Source organism: Amblyomma maculatum, unplaced genomic scaffold, assembly GCF_055883805.1.
Source record: "Amblyomma maculatum isolate TAMU_Amacu unplaced genomic scaffold, ASM5588380v1 scaffold_13, whole genome shotgun sequence".
NCBI classification, from domain to species: domain Eukaryota; kingdom Metazoa; phylum Arthropoda; class Arachnida; order Ixodida; family Ixodidae; genus Amblyomma; species Amblyomma maculatum.
Window position 1 is genome coordinate 22,861,461 of NW_028146738.1, and position 16,474 is coordinate 22,877,934.

At 47.0% G+C, this 16,474-nt stretch overlaps 1 protein-coding gene across 2 annotated transcripts in view; it reads left to right on the forward strand.

Moving 5' to 3' along the window:
* Positions 1-4,773, forward strand: part of LOC146172354 (uncharacterized) — a 99,632-nt gene extending 94,859 nt beyond the window's left edge. For both annotated transcript variants that reach the window (XM_084585953.1, XM_084585954.1), the window contains exon 12: positions 1,994-4,773. In XM_084585953.1, the coding sequence (XP_084442079.1) occupies positions 1,994-2,742 (749 nt within the window). In that variant the 3' untranslated portion in view covers positions 2,743-4,773. The remainder of the gene's footprint in view (positions 1-1,993) is intronic.
* Positions 4,774-16,474: the final 11,701 nt, after the last annotated feature.

Consider the following 16,474-nt stretch of genomic DNA (forward strand, 5'->3'; position numbering starts at 1 on the left):
ACTCATAGAACTGCCTACTGTAAATCACTCTACAATGAAATGAAGCTTTCATTAATTCCGGTGCCGCCTTAGCAGAGGAGACGTATACAAGAATATCGGATGAGCCGCGATGGCATCGGCGACTGCCGTTACACAGCTGTGAAGAGAAACTTGCTTGTATCGCAGTTATTACTCCTAAGAGGTCATCGATCCTCGATGACGGTTAATTTTTTTTACATTCCGTTATCCCTGGGCTTATTTAAGATAGCAATAAATTTGAGCATGCTTTCTTGACACCAGCGCAAGAGATCCACGAACAGCTTTTGTGAGGAGCGGCCGGCACGCCATGTGGAGGCAGCGCTGCCCTTGGACGATGCTTGAGCGTGCGGTTGCCAGCAGCACAGCATTCCAGACACTGCGTTATAAATGGCTATTGTAAATGCAACTTCGTTCTACTGACCATGCATTTCGTTTTATTTAACAACAGTGAGCTGTGAATCACATTTCAACTTCGGTATTCTCGAATATGTGTAACGGCGGTGAAGCCAGCCATGCAACAACGTTATTAACCTAATTAGGTGCGAGAACAATAACAGAACGGCACCAGACTTCAGTTGCGCTGATTTAATTGGAGTCTCAAGTGGCTGCAACCTCTGCCATGTGCAGTTGCTGTCATTGGCATGAAAATCATCAGTGCAAAACACAGCTGATTTCAAAGACGAGAAAATTTTCCTTTTTATGACAGAGACCCACTGTGCTGAAAGTTTCTTATCTTCTGGCAAACTATAAAGCACCATGTCACCTGGACCACCAATGTTTGCACAACGGAAAGCCGTGTTGATAGCCACTAGCCGCTTCACGCACTCACTAGAATGTTCGTTTTCTAATGACACGAGGAAAATATATTTTGAACATCGAACATTCATTTTACAATTCAGCAAAAGGGGCTCATAGTCGTAGGTCGTCAAGAAGCGCGTGGCGCTCCACTTCACAATAGCTGCGCATCTGTTCGTTGACCTCATGGAATCTTTGAACACGCGGAACCTTCAGCACAGAATGACCGAACTGGAGAAAATGAACGACACCAGCAGCAAATTGCACTGATTCGTCGAACAATAAAGCGTGAGATGGAGTGAAGTAAGCATGCAGGCAGGCCGGCCGGCATTCCGAGATTGAAGTCACATCTGCCTGTTCCCAGTTTCGGTGTCCCGCCCCTGGCAGTGACGAGGGTGTGATTGTGACGCGTTTTTAACAAGTGATTTCGGTTTTTCTCATCGACAGAATTCAGAGAAAATTGACATGCATGATTAGCAAAACCCCTTCTTTCCAACTGCCCAATTTTATGCAATTTGAAAACTGTTTCAGCGTTCCTTTAAGGAGATCCTGCTGCAATTCGTTTCCTTGATGGGCAAGTATGCGCTTGACAACTGCCGTCATCTGCCGCATGTGTTGTTGCTGACATGAATGTGTAGTTGTGGTTGGCAGTTTGTTTTTAACCACTGGAGCGGGAGAAGGAGAGGCACACAAACACAGAGTAGCGGCCATATGAAAAGTGCAGATTGTCCTTTTTAGTCGCTTGGAGACATTGCCAAGCCCCCATGCCCTCAGGCGCCCTTTTCATGGCAATAAATCCCCTCTGCTCAGGAAATTGGGGAAGAAAAGGTGCACATCGTTGTCACGAAAGCACAGATCATGATCTAAGCTCGAGTCGGGGCTCATGATTTAGATTATAGTTTGAAGGAAGGTGAGTCTGAATGCGAGCCCGAGTGAGTCGACTCGTGAGTGATTCTGCCGGCCTATGCTGTTACAACGATATCATCATTTGTACTTAATTGAATGTTAGTGGGGCTCTTATACGTGGGTTCAGCTATGCACTTGCTTGCTTTCTGTGCTTGATTACTTTTAAACAGCCTCCTGTGTCACCTGGCTGTCATTTAAAGAGAGCTTTGGAAGGTCATTGTCTGCAGTTTGGTGTGTAGAAAGCTTCTGATGGGGCATTTGCTATTGTTTGCAGCTGAAGCAGCCAAGGAGCCTAAGCAGGACAAGCCTATCGAGGGGTCACATACGGCTGCTACAGTACAGGGTCCCTCAGACGCAGTAAAGGAAGAGCCTCCAGCTGAGAAGGCACAGCTTGAAAATAAGGTCAAGTCTGAGCCACCGGAGGATGAGCACTCGGCAGAAGATGACGCTGCACTTGAGGACGCTAAACAGGTGGCCGAGATTGACTCCTGCGCCTCAGTAGACACTGGTGAGGTTGAGTTAAAAGTGAGTAGTGTTCCAGACACAAATGGCTGCAAGACTCTGAAAGAAGAAGTGGAAGAGCAGCAGCGACCTGTCCCAGCTAGCTCTGTTCCAGCTACACCTAAGGCAACTGTGCCTAAGCCCTCTAAAGTGCCCATTAAGAGTGCGCCCACCCCTAGGGCTGCAGTCATGACACCCAAGCCAGCAGGGCCTGCCACCAAGGCACCAGCTGCCAAGATTGGCACTGCTGTAAGCTCAGCTGCCAAGATTGGCACTGCTGTAAGCTCAGCTGCCAAGATTGGCACTGCTGCAAGCTCAGCTGCCAAGGTTGGTACTGCTGTGGGCTCAGCTGCTGCGACCTCTGCTTCTGCAGTCCCTACTACTACGGCAACTGCTCCCGTTAAGAAGCCGCCAGCTGTGGCAGGCACCCAGGGACCAGCAGCGGCAGCAGGAGGCAGGGGCGGCATGGTGAGGGGTCGTGGCAGGGGAGCACCGAAAGCAGTGCGGGCACGCAAGCGCTGAACTGTGCTTTTTTCTGCCGATCTCCAGGGTGGCAGGCCATCCATCCCTCGCCCCTACTTTCATGCGTGTTTTTAGAAGTGAAGGGCTCTTGAGTCGAAAAGCTCGGTTTTCGGCGAAACCGGCTGTCACAGCGTTCGCCTTTCATAGTGGCGTTTGGGTAGCGTTTGTTGCTACTGTCAGGCACTGGAGAAGTTCTTCGTGCTTTTCTTTTGTATTGGTTAAACATAAAAGTTGTGAAACTGTTGGAAATTGAAGGATTTGACTTTTGGAATTCAGTTTAGTTGTGAATTAGTCTTTTGTGTTTCATGAGGCCATTGTAGCTGTAACATTTTATTTTTTTCATAGGATGAACCAAGTTGTGACCCCAGACATGCTGAGTGAGACTTTATGCAGTCCTCACCTTTGTTGTTTTTTCACTGGCGAGCGTGTGTTTTAGAATGTTCTTGAAGAGCTCTTTTTAAGCCAACAAGCTCTGCTGTCAGTAAAACTGAGGCTGTCAGCATTCACTCCCATAGTGGCGTTTGGGTAACATATTGTTATGTGGCAGGAAGCAAAGAGGATGGCACAGCATAGCGATAGGATGAACGATGATTTAATGTGGCCTAACGCAAGGGCTCTTCTCGTGCCACTGCCAATCTTCTTCGCAAAACCGCCGAGCAGCTTCGCCCAGCCCTTCCTACCCAGACCCAACCACCACCGCCCAGCCCCAGCCGGATCTGAAGACATGGAGGAGAGACCAACCAGACTCGAGACGAAAGACCCAAAGGAACCGGATGTACACGCAAACCCCGCCCAGCCGCTTGTCGCGACCTCGAGCCATCGGTCCCATGGAGGTTGAACAGCTCCAGGGGAGGTGGATCACCCAAGCATCATCATGTTCATCGTCATCGTGGCGGCAAGCGCATCATTCTCTTCTATCTTTTCTTGAACATCTACACCATCACGTCATCATCGACTTCAACTAAATTCGCCCAGCCCTTCCTGCCCAGACCCAACCACCACCGCCCAGCCCCAGCCGGATCTGAAGACATGGAGGAGAGACCAACCAGACTCGAGACGAAAGACCCAAAGGAACCGGATGTACACGCAAACCCCGCCCAGCCGCTCGTCGCGACCTCGAGCCATCGGTCCCATGGAGGTTGAACAGCTCTAGGGGAGGTGGATCGCCCAAGCATCATCGTGTTCATCGTCATCGTGGTGACAAGCGCATCATTCTCTTCTATCTTTTCTTGAACACCATCACGTCATCATCGACTTCAACTAAACGATCGGGACGATCGCTCAGTGGCCCGGGGAAGTGCTGCGAAGAAGATCGGCAGTGGCTTGAGAGGAGCCCTCACGCTAGGCCAGACATTAAATCATCGTTCATGCTGTCACCATGTTGTGCCATCTCTGCTCGTAACCACGTAACAATATGTTGCTACTGTAATTATAGAAATACAAGCACTGGAGAAGTTCTTCATGCTTTTCTATTGTAAGTTGTGCAACTGTTGGAAATTGAATGGTTTGACTTTTTGGAATACAGTTTAATTGTGAATAAAAGTCAATTGTGTTTCATGAGGCCATTGTTGCTGTAACGTTTAGATCTGTTTCATGACCATACACAGGACAAACCAGTTGTGACTCCTGACTGATTGGGGCTCCGCGCAGGCTGCACCTTTGTTGTTTTTTCACTGTAGGTGTGTTTGATGAGTTTTGCTTTATTCTAAATACGACTCTTTTTCACCATTCACATTAAACACTATTTCATGCTTACTTGCTATACGGAAGTGTTCTTACCCTGTTAATTCTCCTCCACTTTGCAACTTTCCTAGCATCTGGCCATATGACATATTCGCACTGTGATTGGGCTTGAGTGGCAGCATTTTATGATTGCAATGGTGGCAGCAGCTATCATTGTGTCAAGCATAATGGATGTTGTGCAGGTTCTACAAGTATTGCTGCAGTTGTCATGTAAATATGATCACCCATGGAAAACATCAACATTGACTTCCGTAGGTAGGCAGTTTATAGCTTTTTTTTTTTTTTTTTGTCACTGCTGGTTGAGTGGAATAAAGAGTGCTGTATTGTTCACCTCAGCTGTGTTCTTTATTTGCTCTTGTGTGAGGTATTTGCTTCCTGCTCATCATACAAGAAACTGAAAGGGCCTGATGTCCTTGGCTTGTGCTCTTTATCCTTTTCCGCCCCTTTTCAAGGCTTACAGTGTCTTAGAAATGAGGGCACAGCTGTTGCTGCTATTCACATTTTTTTTTTTTTCGAACAAGTTGACGAGTAACATCATGCCTGTTTTTGTTTGTCCTTGTTATGTCATTGTCATTACATGCGGTCATTACTGTTAAAATGTTAAGAAAAATTGTTTGCTAGAAACGTGTGAAAACTGATGGGTCTAAGCGCTGCTCCATTCTGCTTCGAGATAGTTTTCTTGCTCCATCCTGCTCCAAAACAGAACATAGTTCCAAATCTCCATACTGGCTGCCACAATGACTCAAATTTAGCTTAACACTGGAATGATGGCAGTGCACCGCTGGCAGAGGTATAGCTAGGGGTTGGATTTTTCAGTTTAAATTGGAAAAATACCGATAAGGGTACGTTGAAAGCATTTTAAAATGTTCGGTATAAACTGAAAAAGGTCGACACCTTTTCATGCACACTGCGAACTCTCGATGACAGAAGAAAATTAAACAGTGTTCAATCCAGAGGCATTATTTGAGACGGTGGGATCGTTGGTTTAAGCACTACGGTTGAGGGTTTTGAGGCATTGTTTATGGTCTCACGAATGAGGAAAGAATGGCAGCAGTGCTTCCTGACCCCGATAGACATGTCAAGCACTCGAGAAGGGCGGGCGCCTGCGGCAAGGCAGGCACTTCGAAGGGCGAAGGACACGAGAGAACTTGCAGCGTAAGTGTATCCAGGAAATCGCGGAGACCAAAGCCCGCCAGTTTCTTGCCGCGTGACACTTCTCAGACACAAACTGAGAGAAGCGCGATTGTTTTTTAAGTGATTTGGTTTATGCAAAAACATGCGTTTTGTCTTAACGCTAATTTTTATCATGGCAATAGCATTTTCTTTCAGGATCATTGCTGTATATATGACCAAGTGTACATTAAATAAAAGTGCATAAAACGGCATGCAAGAAAAAAACAAAATGTAACCACGTCATTTTTAACTGCGCAGATGCCTTTATCTCGCCGAGAAAAACCGATATTTCTTCAGCAGAAAATAGTATTAACAAAAAAAAAAAAGTATTTGCAAATAAACACCGAAAAAAGCCAAATTCTCGGAAAATAAAAACCGAAAATTCCGACCTTAGGTATAGCATATTTTGCACTGGGCTTACTGGAACCAAATTATTGAAAGCTGGGGAAGCGTGGAGCATGGCTATTTGTTCAGAAGTAGGTTTAAAATGACCAGAAATGATTTGAGGTAATTGTGTACTGTGTATGTGACATCACATCCTCCCAGCCTTTTGAATTCCTGGTTGAGAGGTGCATGAACAGCAAGTGAAGCAGATAACGCCAACTGCTGAACTCTTAGGAAACTTGTCCAGCCGCAAAAACACAAGTTCTGCTTTTGCTGTAAAAACAAGCAGGTAATTCGCCACCGAGCTGTTTTTTTTCAGTGATCAGCCTGTCAAGCCTACGTGAGACAAAAGCATACTTGATGCATTATGGTGTGTTGCTGTAAGGGTGCCTATTACTATAAACACCGAGTAAGATAAGAGCGCTGACTCTGGCGCGATGCAATGCATTCGGTGTAGACCCGATTTTGCTATGCCAACGCCGAGCCCGCATCCAGCGCTCAGCTTCGCACTGTACTCTCCCTCCGTTCCCCTTTCCTCACCGACTACTGCTACTACTAAAAACTTTGGGGTATTCTTGTGGAGGGGATACCGGACGCGGGTTATGCCGGCCTAAGTCGTGGCGGCACTCTTGGCGTCCGGGGGAAGTGGGAAATGGGATGTGGGGAGGGGGGGGGGGGTTGGTCATGCTTTCCTCGTATCACAAAAAGAGGGAACCTACATGGTTGCGGCGCTCAGATAACCCGGCTGCGTATTGACAGACCATATCCCGTAGGAGCACTCGAGCAGATGACGCTCTGGCATGCAATCACGTGACATGACGTCACTTTTTCTAAGTTGTTTTTGCTTGTTTTTATTTTTTTTTACGCTAAAGAAAAATGGCGATGCACAGCGCGTGCGTTTAACCTACGCTGGCGTTGGTTAGCCAGACAAGCGCGTATCCTTCTACCATGGCCGTTAGGGGTAGGGCCGTAGGGCCTCGGGCTTAAGTGGTGCTGCGGCCGCAGTTTTGTGGCTTTATAAACTCGATGCTAGATACTGTGATGCTGGCAGTTCGAAAGAAGTGTTTTCATCGTCGTCTCTTAACGCTGACAGCAAGAGATTTTGTGAAGCCACGACTGCTGAACTTTGCTGCCTAAGCATGCTGGATGCTGACTGTGCTGGATGTATGTACGCCACTATGGATGGGTGGCGTTGTGAACACTCAAGGTTCGGTTACAGACGGCAAGAGAAGGTTGGACAGCCGTCGATGTAGCCTTAAAGGACCGGACGCGATATTCGGAGGTCGTGGATTCAGTTCCAACCATCGCGAGAATGTGTTACAAAACGAGAGTTTGTTGCAGTTTTATGCAAGGCGAGATCGGGTACGCTGATAGCATAGTGCTTTCCTGCATGGGCATGGTGATAGCAAACGTCAGGTTCTTCTTGTTTCTTCGAATCTTCCACACCTCTCCAAGGCCTTCCTCGATTCGGCAGGCGACGTGTAGTTGACACACAAACACACTAAGACGTAGGACGACGAACTTGCAGTAACAAAACGAAAATTAACTTTATATGAAACACAAGATACAGGAAACTAATTTAAACGAGGCAGTGAGACTGCACACTTTACAAAAGAGACTGGGCGAAAGACTAACTGCAAACTGAGCGCATCGCTCTTTTTACGACTTCTCAGTCGGAGCTGCCTGCTACGCTGTCTTCGTTGACTACCAGCCTCAGCACAAGAACCAGAACCGTCGATGGCTGCGCGGCGCGCTCTTAAATAGCCAGCGCAGAAGCTTCTAGGCGCGGAGGAGGAACGGAAAACAGCTTAGCGCTGCCAAAGCTATGCTTCCCCCCCTCGGCCATCTGGAGAGGTCTGGAATTTTCTCGAAACTCGTCAGTACGCGCGGCCTTCCCGCGCGAAGTGAGGAGGAGGGCCGGGTCCGTGCGGGGGAATGCACGTGTGACTCAGCCCATGACGACGAGGGTGAGGAGGCGCAGCGCGGTGGCCGAGATTATGTAATCGGCCGCGTCGCGTTCTCGAAGCTTGTAGAAATTTCCATCGCCGCTTTCTGCGGCGCGCGCGCCGAAACATTAAAGAAAGGGCCACCGCGGCCTTACAATGATGAATACTGCGATGTTTGCTGCATAGCGCGAGATCAAAAACATGCGGAGCACGAATGCGTGTCGCCACCCTAGGAATAAAGCGGTATAACGTGAAACTTGCAAACGAACGCAGTAGAACTAACGTTCTAAAAACCCATAATATTGTTCTGCAGAGTGACAAAATAAAGAGCCTACCTAAGCCACCCCGTGTGGTATATAGGAGGGCAAGAAACATAACTATGTAACATCGCCCAAACTACACAATGACAAATTTGGCGCAGTGGTAAGACGCCCGACTACTGTGCCGGAGTTCCCGGGTTCGAACCCGACCTCGGCGGCTGCGTTTCGATGGAGGCGAAACGAAGTGGCGTCCGTGTGCTGTGCGATGTCAGCGCACGTTAAAGATCCCCAGGTGGTCGAAATTACTCCGTAGCCCTCCACTACGACTCCCCTTTCTCTCTTTCCACTTTCACTCTCACCTTCCTCCCTTCCCTTACGGCGCGGTTCAGGTGTCCACAGAGCAAGTGTGACAGATACTGCGCCTTTCCCTTCCTGTGAACCAACCAACCAACCTTGCAATAATCCTCGCTGTAAGGCTTGCCTGTTTATTATTGCAGCCACCATGGTCCAAAGCACAGCATCTTCCTTTCTGTTCATAATTAAAGGAAAATTCAACTGCGACACGAGCAACTTAGTCTACCTTCTCGAATGTGGCGTGTGCCATGAGTAATATGTTGGACAAACAGAAACCCCTTTCAGATTAAGAACAATCACCGGGCCTACATAAGGTCATTGCTAAGTCAAGACACGTAAAACACAAAAGGCCATTCGTTTGACTGCTTAAGGGTCACGATATTGAAGTCATGCTTCTCAGTGCATTACGACAGGGAAGCTTGCAAGTCATATCTAATACAAAAATTTACACCTTCAATGCTGGGAATTATGAAAGCGCTGGTAAACCCCCTTTTCTTTCCGGTAAAATTTTACTGCAACCCACGATATACTATGTGATGTGACGGTTGTTTCATATTGTTTATTGCTGTCATTTTCCCTACACTTTTTTTTGTTTGTATTGTAATTTGACATTGTCTCATTGTGTTGTTTTGACCTTCAATCCATCCTCTTTCACTGTCGAAGGTTTTAAGAAAACGCCTGGGCGCACTGTAAAAACATTCTTGAGAAAGGCCGCAGTGGACTATATGGGCTTCTGACGGGGATCGGAATATCTTCGTTAAATTGAGTTTTTACTGTATATATATATATATATATATATATATATATATATATATATATATATATATATATATATATATATATATATATATATATATATATATATATATATATATTGTTGGGGGTGTGTTTATTCAGTCCACGCAGAGGGATTCAGCTGCTCAGGATGAATTCGCAGCGGAGCGTCAGGCGTGCCGAATCACGAAGACAGCGAACAACTTCTTCGTCATCGAGAGCGCCAGCACGCGATGCATGTTAGTGGCAATAAAGATGAAGATTACCACACTGCAGTTTCCCCCCGGGTAGAGAAGGAGCCATCCTGGCGACTCATGGAGCCAAAAGGACAGACGGATCGTAGTATGGCTTGATTCGGTCCACATGAACTATTTCGCGTCCACGGCGACGCAAGTCCGCAGAGGTCGTAACGGGCTCAACTACGTAGTTGACAGGAGATGTTTTTTCAAGGACTCGGTATGGACCGTGATACCGAGCAAGAAGCTTCTCTTTGAAAGGCCGGCGGTTGTGGCAGGAACCTAGAGCCACACCAAGGAGTTGGGTGCATAAGAAGGAGCCTCGCCAGTGTCACGATGGTGTCTTTGTTGCCACTGGTTTTCCTTTGTAAGCGAGCGAGCTAGCTGGCGGCATTCTTCTGCGTACTGGGCGGCGTCCGAGAGTGGCGTTGATTCAGAAACATCAGGGCGGTAGGGCAAAAGCGCGTCAATTGTGCAGGTTGGCTCGCGCCCGTAAAGAAGAAAAAAGGGAGAGAATCCAGTGGTGGTCTGTATCGCAGTGTTATACGCGTAGGTTACGAAGGGAAGAACCTGGTCCCAGTTGGAATGAGCGTCGTTAACGTACATGGCCAGCATGTCACTCAGAGTACGGTTGAAACGTTCTGTCAGGCCATTCGTCTGAGGGTGGTAAGAAGTAGCGGTGCGATGAATAATGCAGCATTCTTTCAGTAGGGCCTCAAGAGCGTCGGACAAGAAAACGCGTCCGCGGTCACTGAGCAGCTCCTTCGGAGTCCCGTGGCGAAGAATCAAGTTGTGGAGAAGGAACAAAGCAACGTCTCTTGCTGAGGCAGAGGGTAACGGTGATGTTTCAGTGTAGCGAGTAAGATGGTCTACTGCCACGATAATCCACCGGTTTCCAGCGGCAGTAGTAGGAAGAGGGCCATAGAGATCTATGCCAACGCGGTCAAACGGACGAGCAGGACAGGGTAACGGCTGCAAAGAAACAGGGGACTTCTGAGGAGTTTTTCGGCGTTGATAAGGTTCGCAAGCGCGCACGAAATGTCGTACAAAGCGGTACATTCCACGCCAGTAAAATCGCAGACGTAGGCGCGTGTAGGTTTTCAATACGCCACCGTGAGCACACTGTGGGTCTTCATGGTACGCAGCACAAATTTCGGCGCGGAGATGACGCAGGATGACTAGAAGCCACTTCCGTCCATCAAGCAAATAATTGCGGCGATAGAGAAGACCGTCACGAATGGAGAAGTGGTGGGCTTGCCGGACGAGCGCTTTGGATGAATGACCGAGAGTAGGACTTGAGAGAAAATCCAAAAGTGCCCTGATCCAGGGGTCATTCCGCTGTTCGGTAGCCATGTCGATAGTGGCAAGAGTAGACAAATCGTAAGCACAGACTTTTATTTATTTATTTATTTATTTATTTATTTATTTATTGTTTCCTCAAGGGTCCACAGGGGACATTACATGAGGGGTGGGCAAACAAAAAGTTACTACGAACACAGATGGTCTTCAATGGCGGTTTTGAATAGATCACGATTGATGATGGCCGCCACTTCGGATGGAAGGTCATTCCAGTCATTGGCTGTTCGAAGAAAAAATGACATTTTATATGTTTCGGTGCGGGCCCGTTCAGGGTAGACGGCGTTAGGGTGACTATGACGAGAAAAGCGATGAGCGCGTGTTATCGGGGCAGTTTCATGATCGGAAGTGTGATAAAATTTATGATACAGCGAAAGACGGGCGATTTTACGCCGACAGGCCAGTGTTGGGAGATTAAGCTGAGATTTTAGTGCTGTAACGCTAGTATAGCGAGAGTAGTCTGAGCAAATGAATCTGGCGGCGCGGTTTTGGACTGCTTCGAGCGTGGTGATTAGGTTAGTATAGTGGGGATCATATGCAGCACATGCGTAATCAAGTTTAGGACGTATGAAAGTTATATAAGCAAGAAGCTTAATGGGAGGGGGAGCTAGTGATAGGTTACGGCGCAAATACCCTAGAACTTGATTGGCTGAATTGGTGATGTGGTGAATATGATGCGACCAGGTTAAATCTTTACTTAAATGGATACCAAGATACTTGTATGAGTCAACGGATGAAATAGGATTGTTGATAATTGTATAAGTATTTTCACGGTGGTTGCGCCGGCGATGGAAAGAAATAAATGACGTTTTACTGCTATTTAGGGACATGAGCCAAGTACTACACCATTCTTCGACGCGTGCGAGATCTTCTTGAAGAATGGTGGCGTCGGAGGAATTATGTATTGGGCGGTAGATGACGCAATCATCCGCAAAGAGTCGGACATTAGATCTGATGTTAGAGGGTAAATCATTTATGTAGATAAGGAACAGAAGAGGGCCTAAAACGGTCCCCTGAGGGACGCCAGACAAGACAGGGGAGAGGGATGACGAGTGTGAGTTAGCATGAACGAATTGATAACGATCAGTAAGGAAGGCTCGAATCCAATCCAGAACTAGGGGATGAAGGTTTAGGCGTGACAGTTTAAGAATTAGGCGCGCGTGCGGGACTTTATCAAATGCTTTTTCGAAATCCAGAAATATTGAATCCGTGGGAATGTTACGATCTAGGCATGCGTGTATATCATGAAGAAAAAGAACAAGTTGCGTGTCACAGGAATGGTCTTTACGAAAGCCGTGTTGGTTAGAATGAAAAAAATTACGAGATGATAAAAACTTGGCAGTATGAGAATATATGATATGTTCCATAATTTTACAACAAACACAGGTTAATGAGATTGGCCTATAGTTAAGTGGTGAAGATCTGTTACCTTTCTTGTGGACTGGAATGACCTTCCCAATGCGCCAGTCCCGTGGTAATGAGCACGAAGAATATGACTGCTGAAAAATCAGAGACAATATGATACTGCAGGGGTCTTTGGTGTTTTTGAGGATTTTGGCATTGATGCCGTCAATACCAGCGGATGAAGAATTTTTTAGTTTATCGATGACCATGGCGATGCCGCGCGGTTCAAATGAAATGTTATCCATAGGTGTGTGAAGAAAACTGGGTGCATCAGGGAGGTTATTAAGAGGTTCGTTTGTGAATATAGAACAAAATGCATCATTTAGAATATTAGGAACCTCTGATTCAGAAGAGGAAACACCAGAATTATCAGTCAGAGAAATTATGCTAGAGGTGGAGGGGCAAATAGTTTTCCAGAAACGCTTCGGGTTTTCATGCAGCATGTTAGGCAAGGTGGATGAGTAGAAGTTATTCTTAGTTTTGATGACCTCGGTATCGTAATTAGCCGCGGCAGTGTAATATTTCTCCCAGGCGGTAGCCGTGCCTGTAGTTTTAGCTGCACGAAATAATCGCTTTTTTTTTGTTATTTAATCTTTTAAGTGTTTTGTTATACCATGGGGATCCAGGACGTTCTGTTACGGTTATGGTCGGGATATGTAAATTTATTAGGCGTTGCATTTCGGACTTAAAGAGTAACCAGTTAGATTCAAGAGAGCGTAGTGAAAAACCAGACGAAAAGTTATCAAGGAAAGCAGCAAGATCGCGGTTAAAGCCAACGTAGTTACCTTTATTATAGAGGGTAAGCGTTTTCTTGATCTTTTTCGCGTTTCGTAAATCACAAGAAAATGTAGCATGAATGGCCATGTGGTCGCTGAGCCCTTTAATGTAAGTGATGGGTGAGAAGCTATTAGGTTGTGATGTCAGCACAAGGTCCAGAATATTAGCAGAATGATCTGTTAAACGAGTTGGACGGTCGATTATTTGATCTAATCCAAACGTGAGGCAGGTGTGAACAAATTCACACTCAGGGTTAGATTTTGAAAGCGTGGAAGCAAGATCCGACCAGACGATAGATGGAAAGTTGAAGTCGCCAAACAATAAAATTGGAGTATTGGTATAAAGGGTCGTTAGCGTGTTTAGGGCATCATGCAACAAGGAATTAAATAAAGGATCATTGTTTGGGGGGCGATAGCATATACCAATGAGAACACGTGGATAACATGCATTACAGCAGAGCCAAACCATTTCCAATTTGCTTGAAATTGTCACACGTGAGCAACGTAATGAGCGATCGGTGGCAATGAGAACCCCCCCACCCCTCATTTCGCTACGATCTGCTCGAAATATATCAAAATTCGGAAGGGAGGGTAAAATCTCAGTGTCGCAAACAGTAGAGGTAAGCCAAGTTTCGGTTAACAGAATTACGTTAGCAGAACATGATTCAACGAGGTTACATAAAGCATCGCGTTTTGGGATCTGTTACGACCGTGCATCCGCATTTGCGCGCTCTATTGTTCGCCTGTGGGCATGGAAAAGTATTGTGAATATGTGGTGATGGTCCAATGGCTCTAAGTGAGCCTGTTTCCAGGAATCCTGTTTTGTAAGCCTGTTTTGCTTTGTGGACAACCTGCAAATGCCAAATTGACCCTGTCAAGAGAACGTCTGGAAAAACACAAAGAAACGTCCCCCTGCGGGAAATAGCAGGAAGTGCTTTCTTTTGTTCACCCTTCCAGTCGAGAAGGGCTATCGTCCAGTGAGGAATGTCTACTTTTCAAAGGAGACGACAGAGTGACATGTCCGCTGACGTGCAGGACAAGAAAGGAGCATGACGCATACAGCCATTAAGTGATTTCCCAGGAATGCAGGAAAGATTTGCAATTGTCGAAAACGGACAATGCTGGGAGCGGATGCGGCGCCACGTGCACTCGGGTTTCTGAGAAGTAAAACCCCTTGTCAGAACCAGCCTGTGGTTTCTTTGCTGAAGAATAGAAATGTACCTCCTCTCCTCGCCGTTCCCAAGCTTTTCCCGCCAACAAGTGATCACGCCCAACGAATGAATGCCGGACCAGTCAGTGCTTCAGACCATCAGTGCAGTGATGTGTTCGATTGGATGCAGATACCTGAGGGGCGTGCCCTGGATTTGGTTGGTCAGCATCTTCAGAGAGGGGCTGGACATAGGGGGTTTTAAGGACGCTGCAGAGCACGAAATGTCGCTCTGGGCCCTGGGTAAACGGCTCATCCAGTCGCTTCTCGATATGAACTCTTAAACGCTTGCCATTTTGCTGATGTACCCTTCTTTTTCGTGTAAATAATCTTGTAAATAAGTTTCTCAAAGTGCCACTAAACCTGCTTGTACATATTTCACCAACTTCGAAGATTCAATCCTACTTCAACCCCGAGTCTCTGCACGCTACCAAGTGAAGGCCGGGTCGACGTAGCCCCAGCGTCACGACAACTGGTGATCAGCGGTGGGATCTGAATCTACAAGCACAACGACTGGTGACCAGCGTTGGGATCTGAATCTACAAGCCACAACATCTGATGACTGGAGGTGGGGCTGGATCTACAAGCTACAACATCTGGTGATTCGAGGTGGATCAGAATCTACAAGCCACATCTTGTGATCGGAGGTGGCATCTCAAGCAACAAGCAGGCGCAACAATCGGCCAACAAGAAAGCAGCTCGGAACATCGATCGCATGTGTGGGTGAGTGCTTGGCTTTTCTTCTGATGTGGACCAGGTTCTAGAACAGGGTTAGATTTTAGAACTGGTAAAAAGTGTTGAAACGCCTTTAGGTTTGGTAGTTTGCACTGTTGTTTTGGAAGTAGCCGACACTCGGAGCGATCATGGACCTACAAAAGCTGCAGAAACCGGACCTGTTGCTATTGTGTGAGGAATTGGGAATTGATACAAGTGGTTTGGCACGAAAACCCTTGATTATAAAGGCAATCACTGATCTGGGAACCGATGATGAGGAGCTCAGTGAAGCATGGAACCTCATCGGGCAAAAAAAGGAACAGCTCAGACAGCAGAAAGAGCGGGAAAGAGAGGAAAAGAAGCTAGAAATTGAGCTCCAGAAATTAGAACTAGAGTTGAGCAAGAGGTCGGGCGATTGTCCCCAGCTAGCGGTACCTCTTCTCAACAAGGAGACAGATTTCAAGATGTCAAAGTACATGCAGCCATATGTGATATCAGGGGATATCGGTCTGTATCTGGCTAACTTTGAGCGAACTTGCGAAAAACTGTCCTTCCAGCGAGACACTTGGTCTCAGAGATTATTGACGGTTCTGCCCTGCGAGGCAGCGGAGGTTGTCGCGCGGCTAAGCAAGGAGGACGCGGACAACTACGAGAAGGTCAAAGCTTGCCTTCTGAGAAAGTATAGGCTTAGCGCCGAGGCGTTCAGACAACGTTTTCGGAACGCTACTAAGTCCAGGGACGAGAGTTACCCTGAATTCCTGTACAATTTAAGAGTTAATTTGGGCGAGTGGCTAAAGAGCACTGATTCCTACAGTGATAGGGACGCTGTAGTCGAGCGAATTCTTTTGGAGCAGTTTTATAACTGCCTCCCAGAAAAAGAAAGAAATTGGTTACAGGACCGAGGCGAAATTAAGTCGGCAACTGAAGCTGCCGAACTTATTGAGGAGTATGCTTCGCGCCGACAATTCAGCAACCCAGCAGTGGATAGGCCCCGCAATCCCAAGTTCAGTGTGAAAAACCGTCAGGAAAGGCACTTTGCTAGAGTTGGAAACGAAGAAATGAAGGTTTCTTCAGGCAAATTCCCTAGAAAGGACGGCAGTGAGAAAAGTGGGGAAGTGACCAACGTGCAGAACACAAAGAATAAGCTTGAGGCTAGGAAGCCGCTCACATGCTTTAGGTGTAATGAGCAGGGTCACATTGCCGTCAACTGCCGGAAAGAAAAGATTGCTTTCTCGTATGTCAGGGACTGCGATGAAAATATGCAGCTTTTAGAACCCTACCTGCATGACCTAGTAGTCAACGGGAAGCCTTGCAAGGTACTGCGCGATTCGGCCGCAACGATGGATGTTGTCCATCCGGCGTATGTATCGCCTTCCGACTATACAGGACAGTGTGCATGGATCCG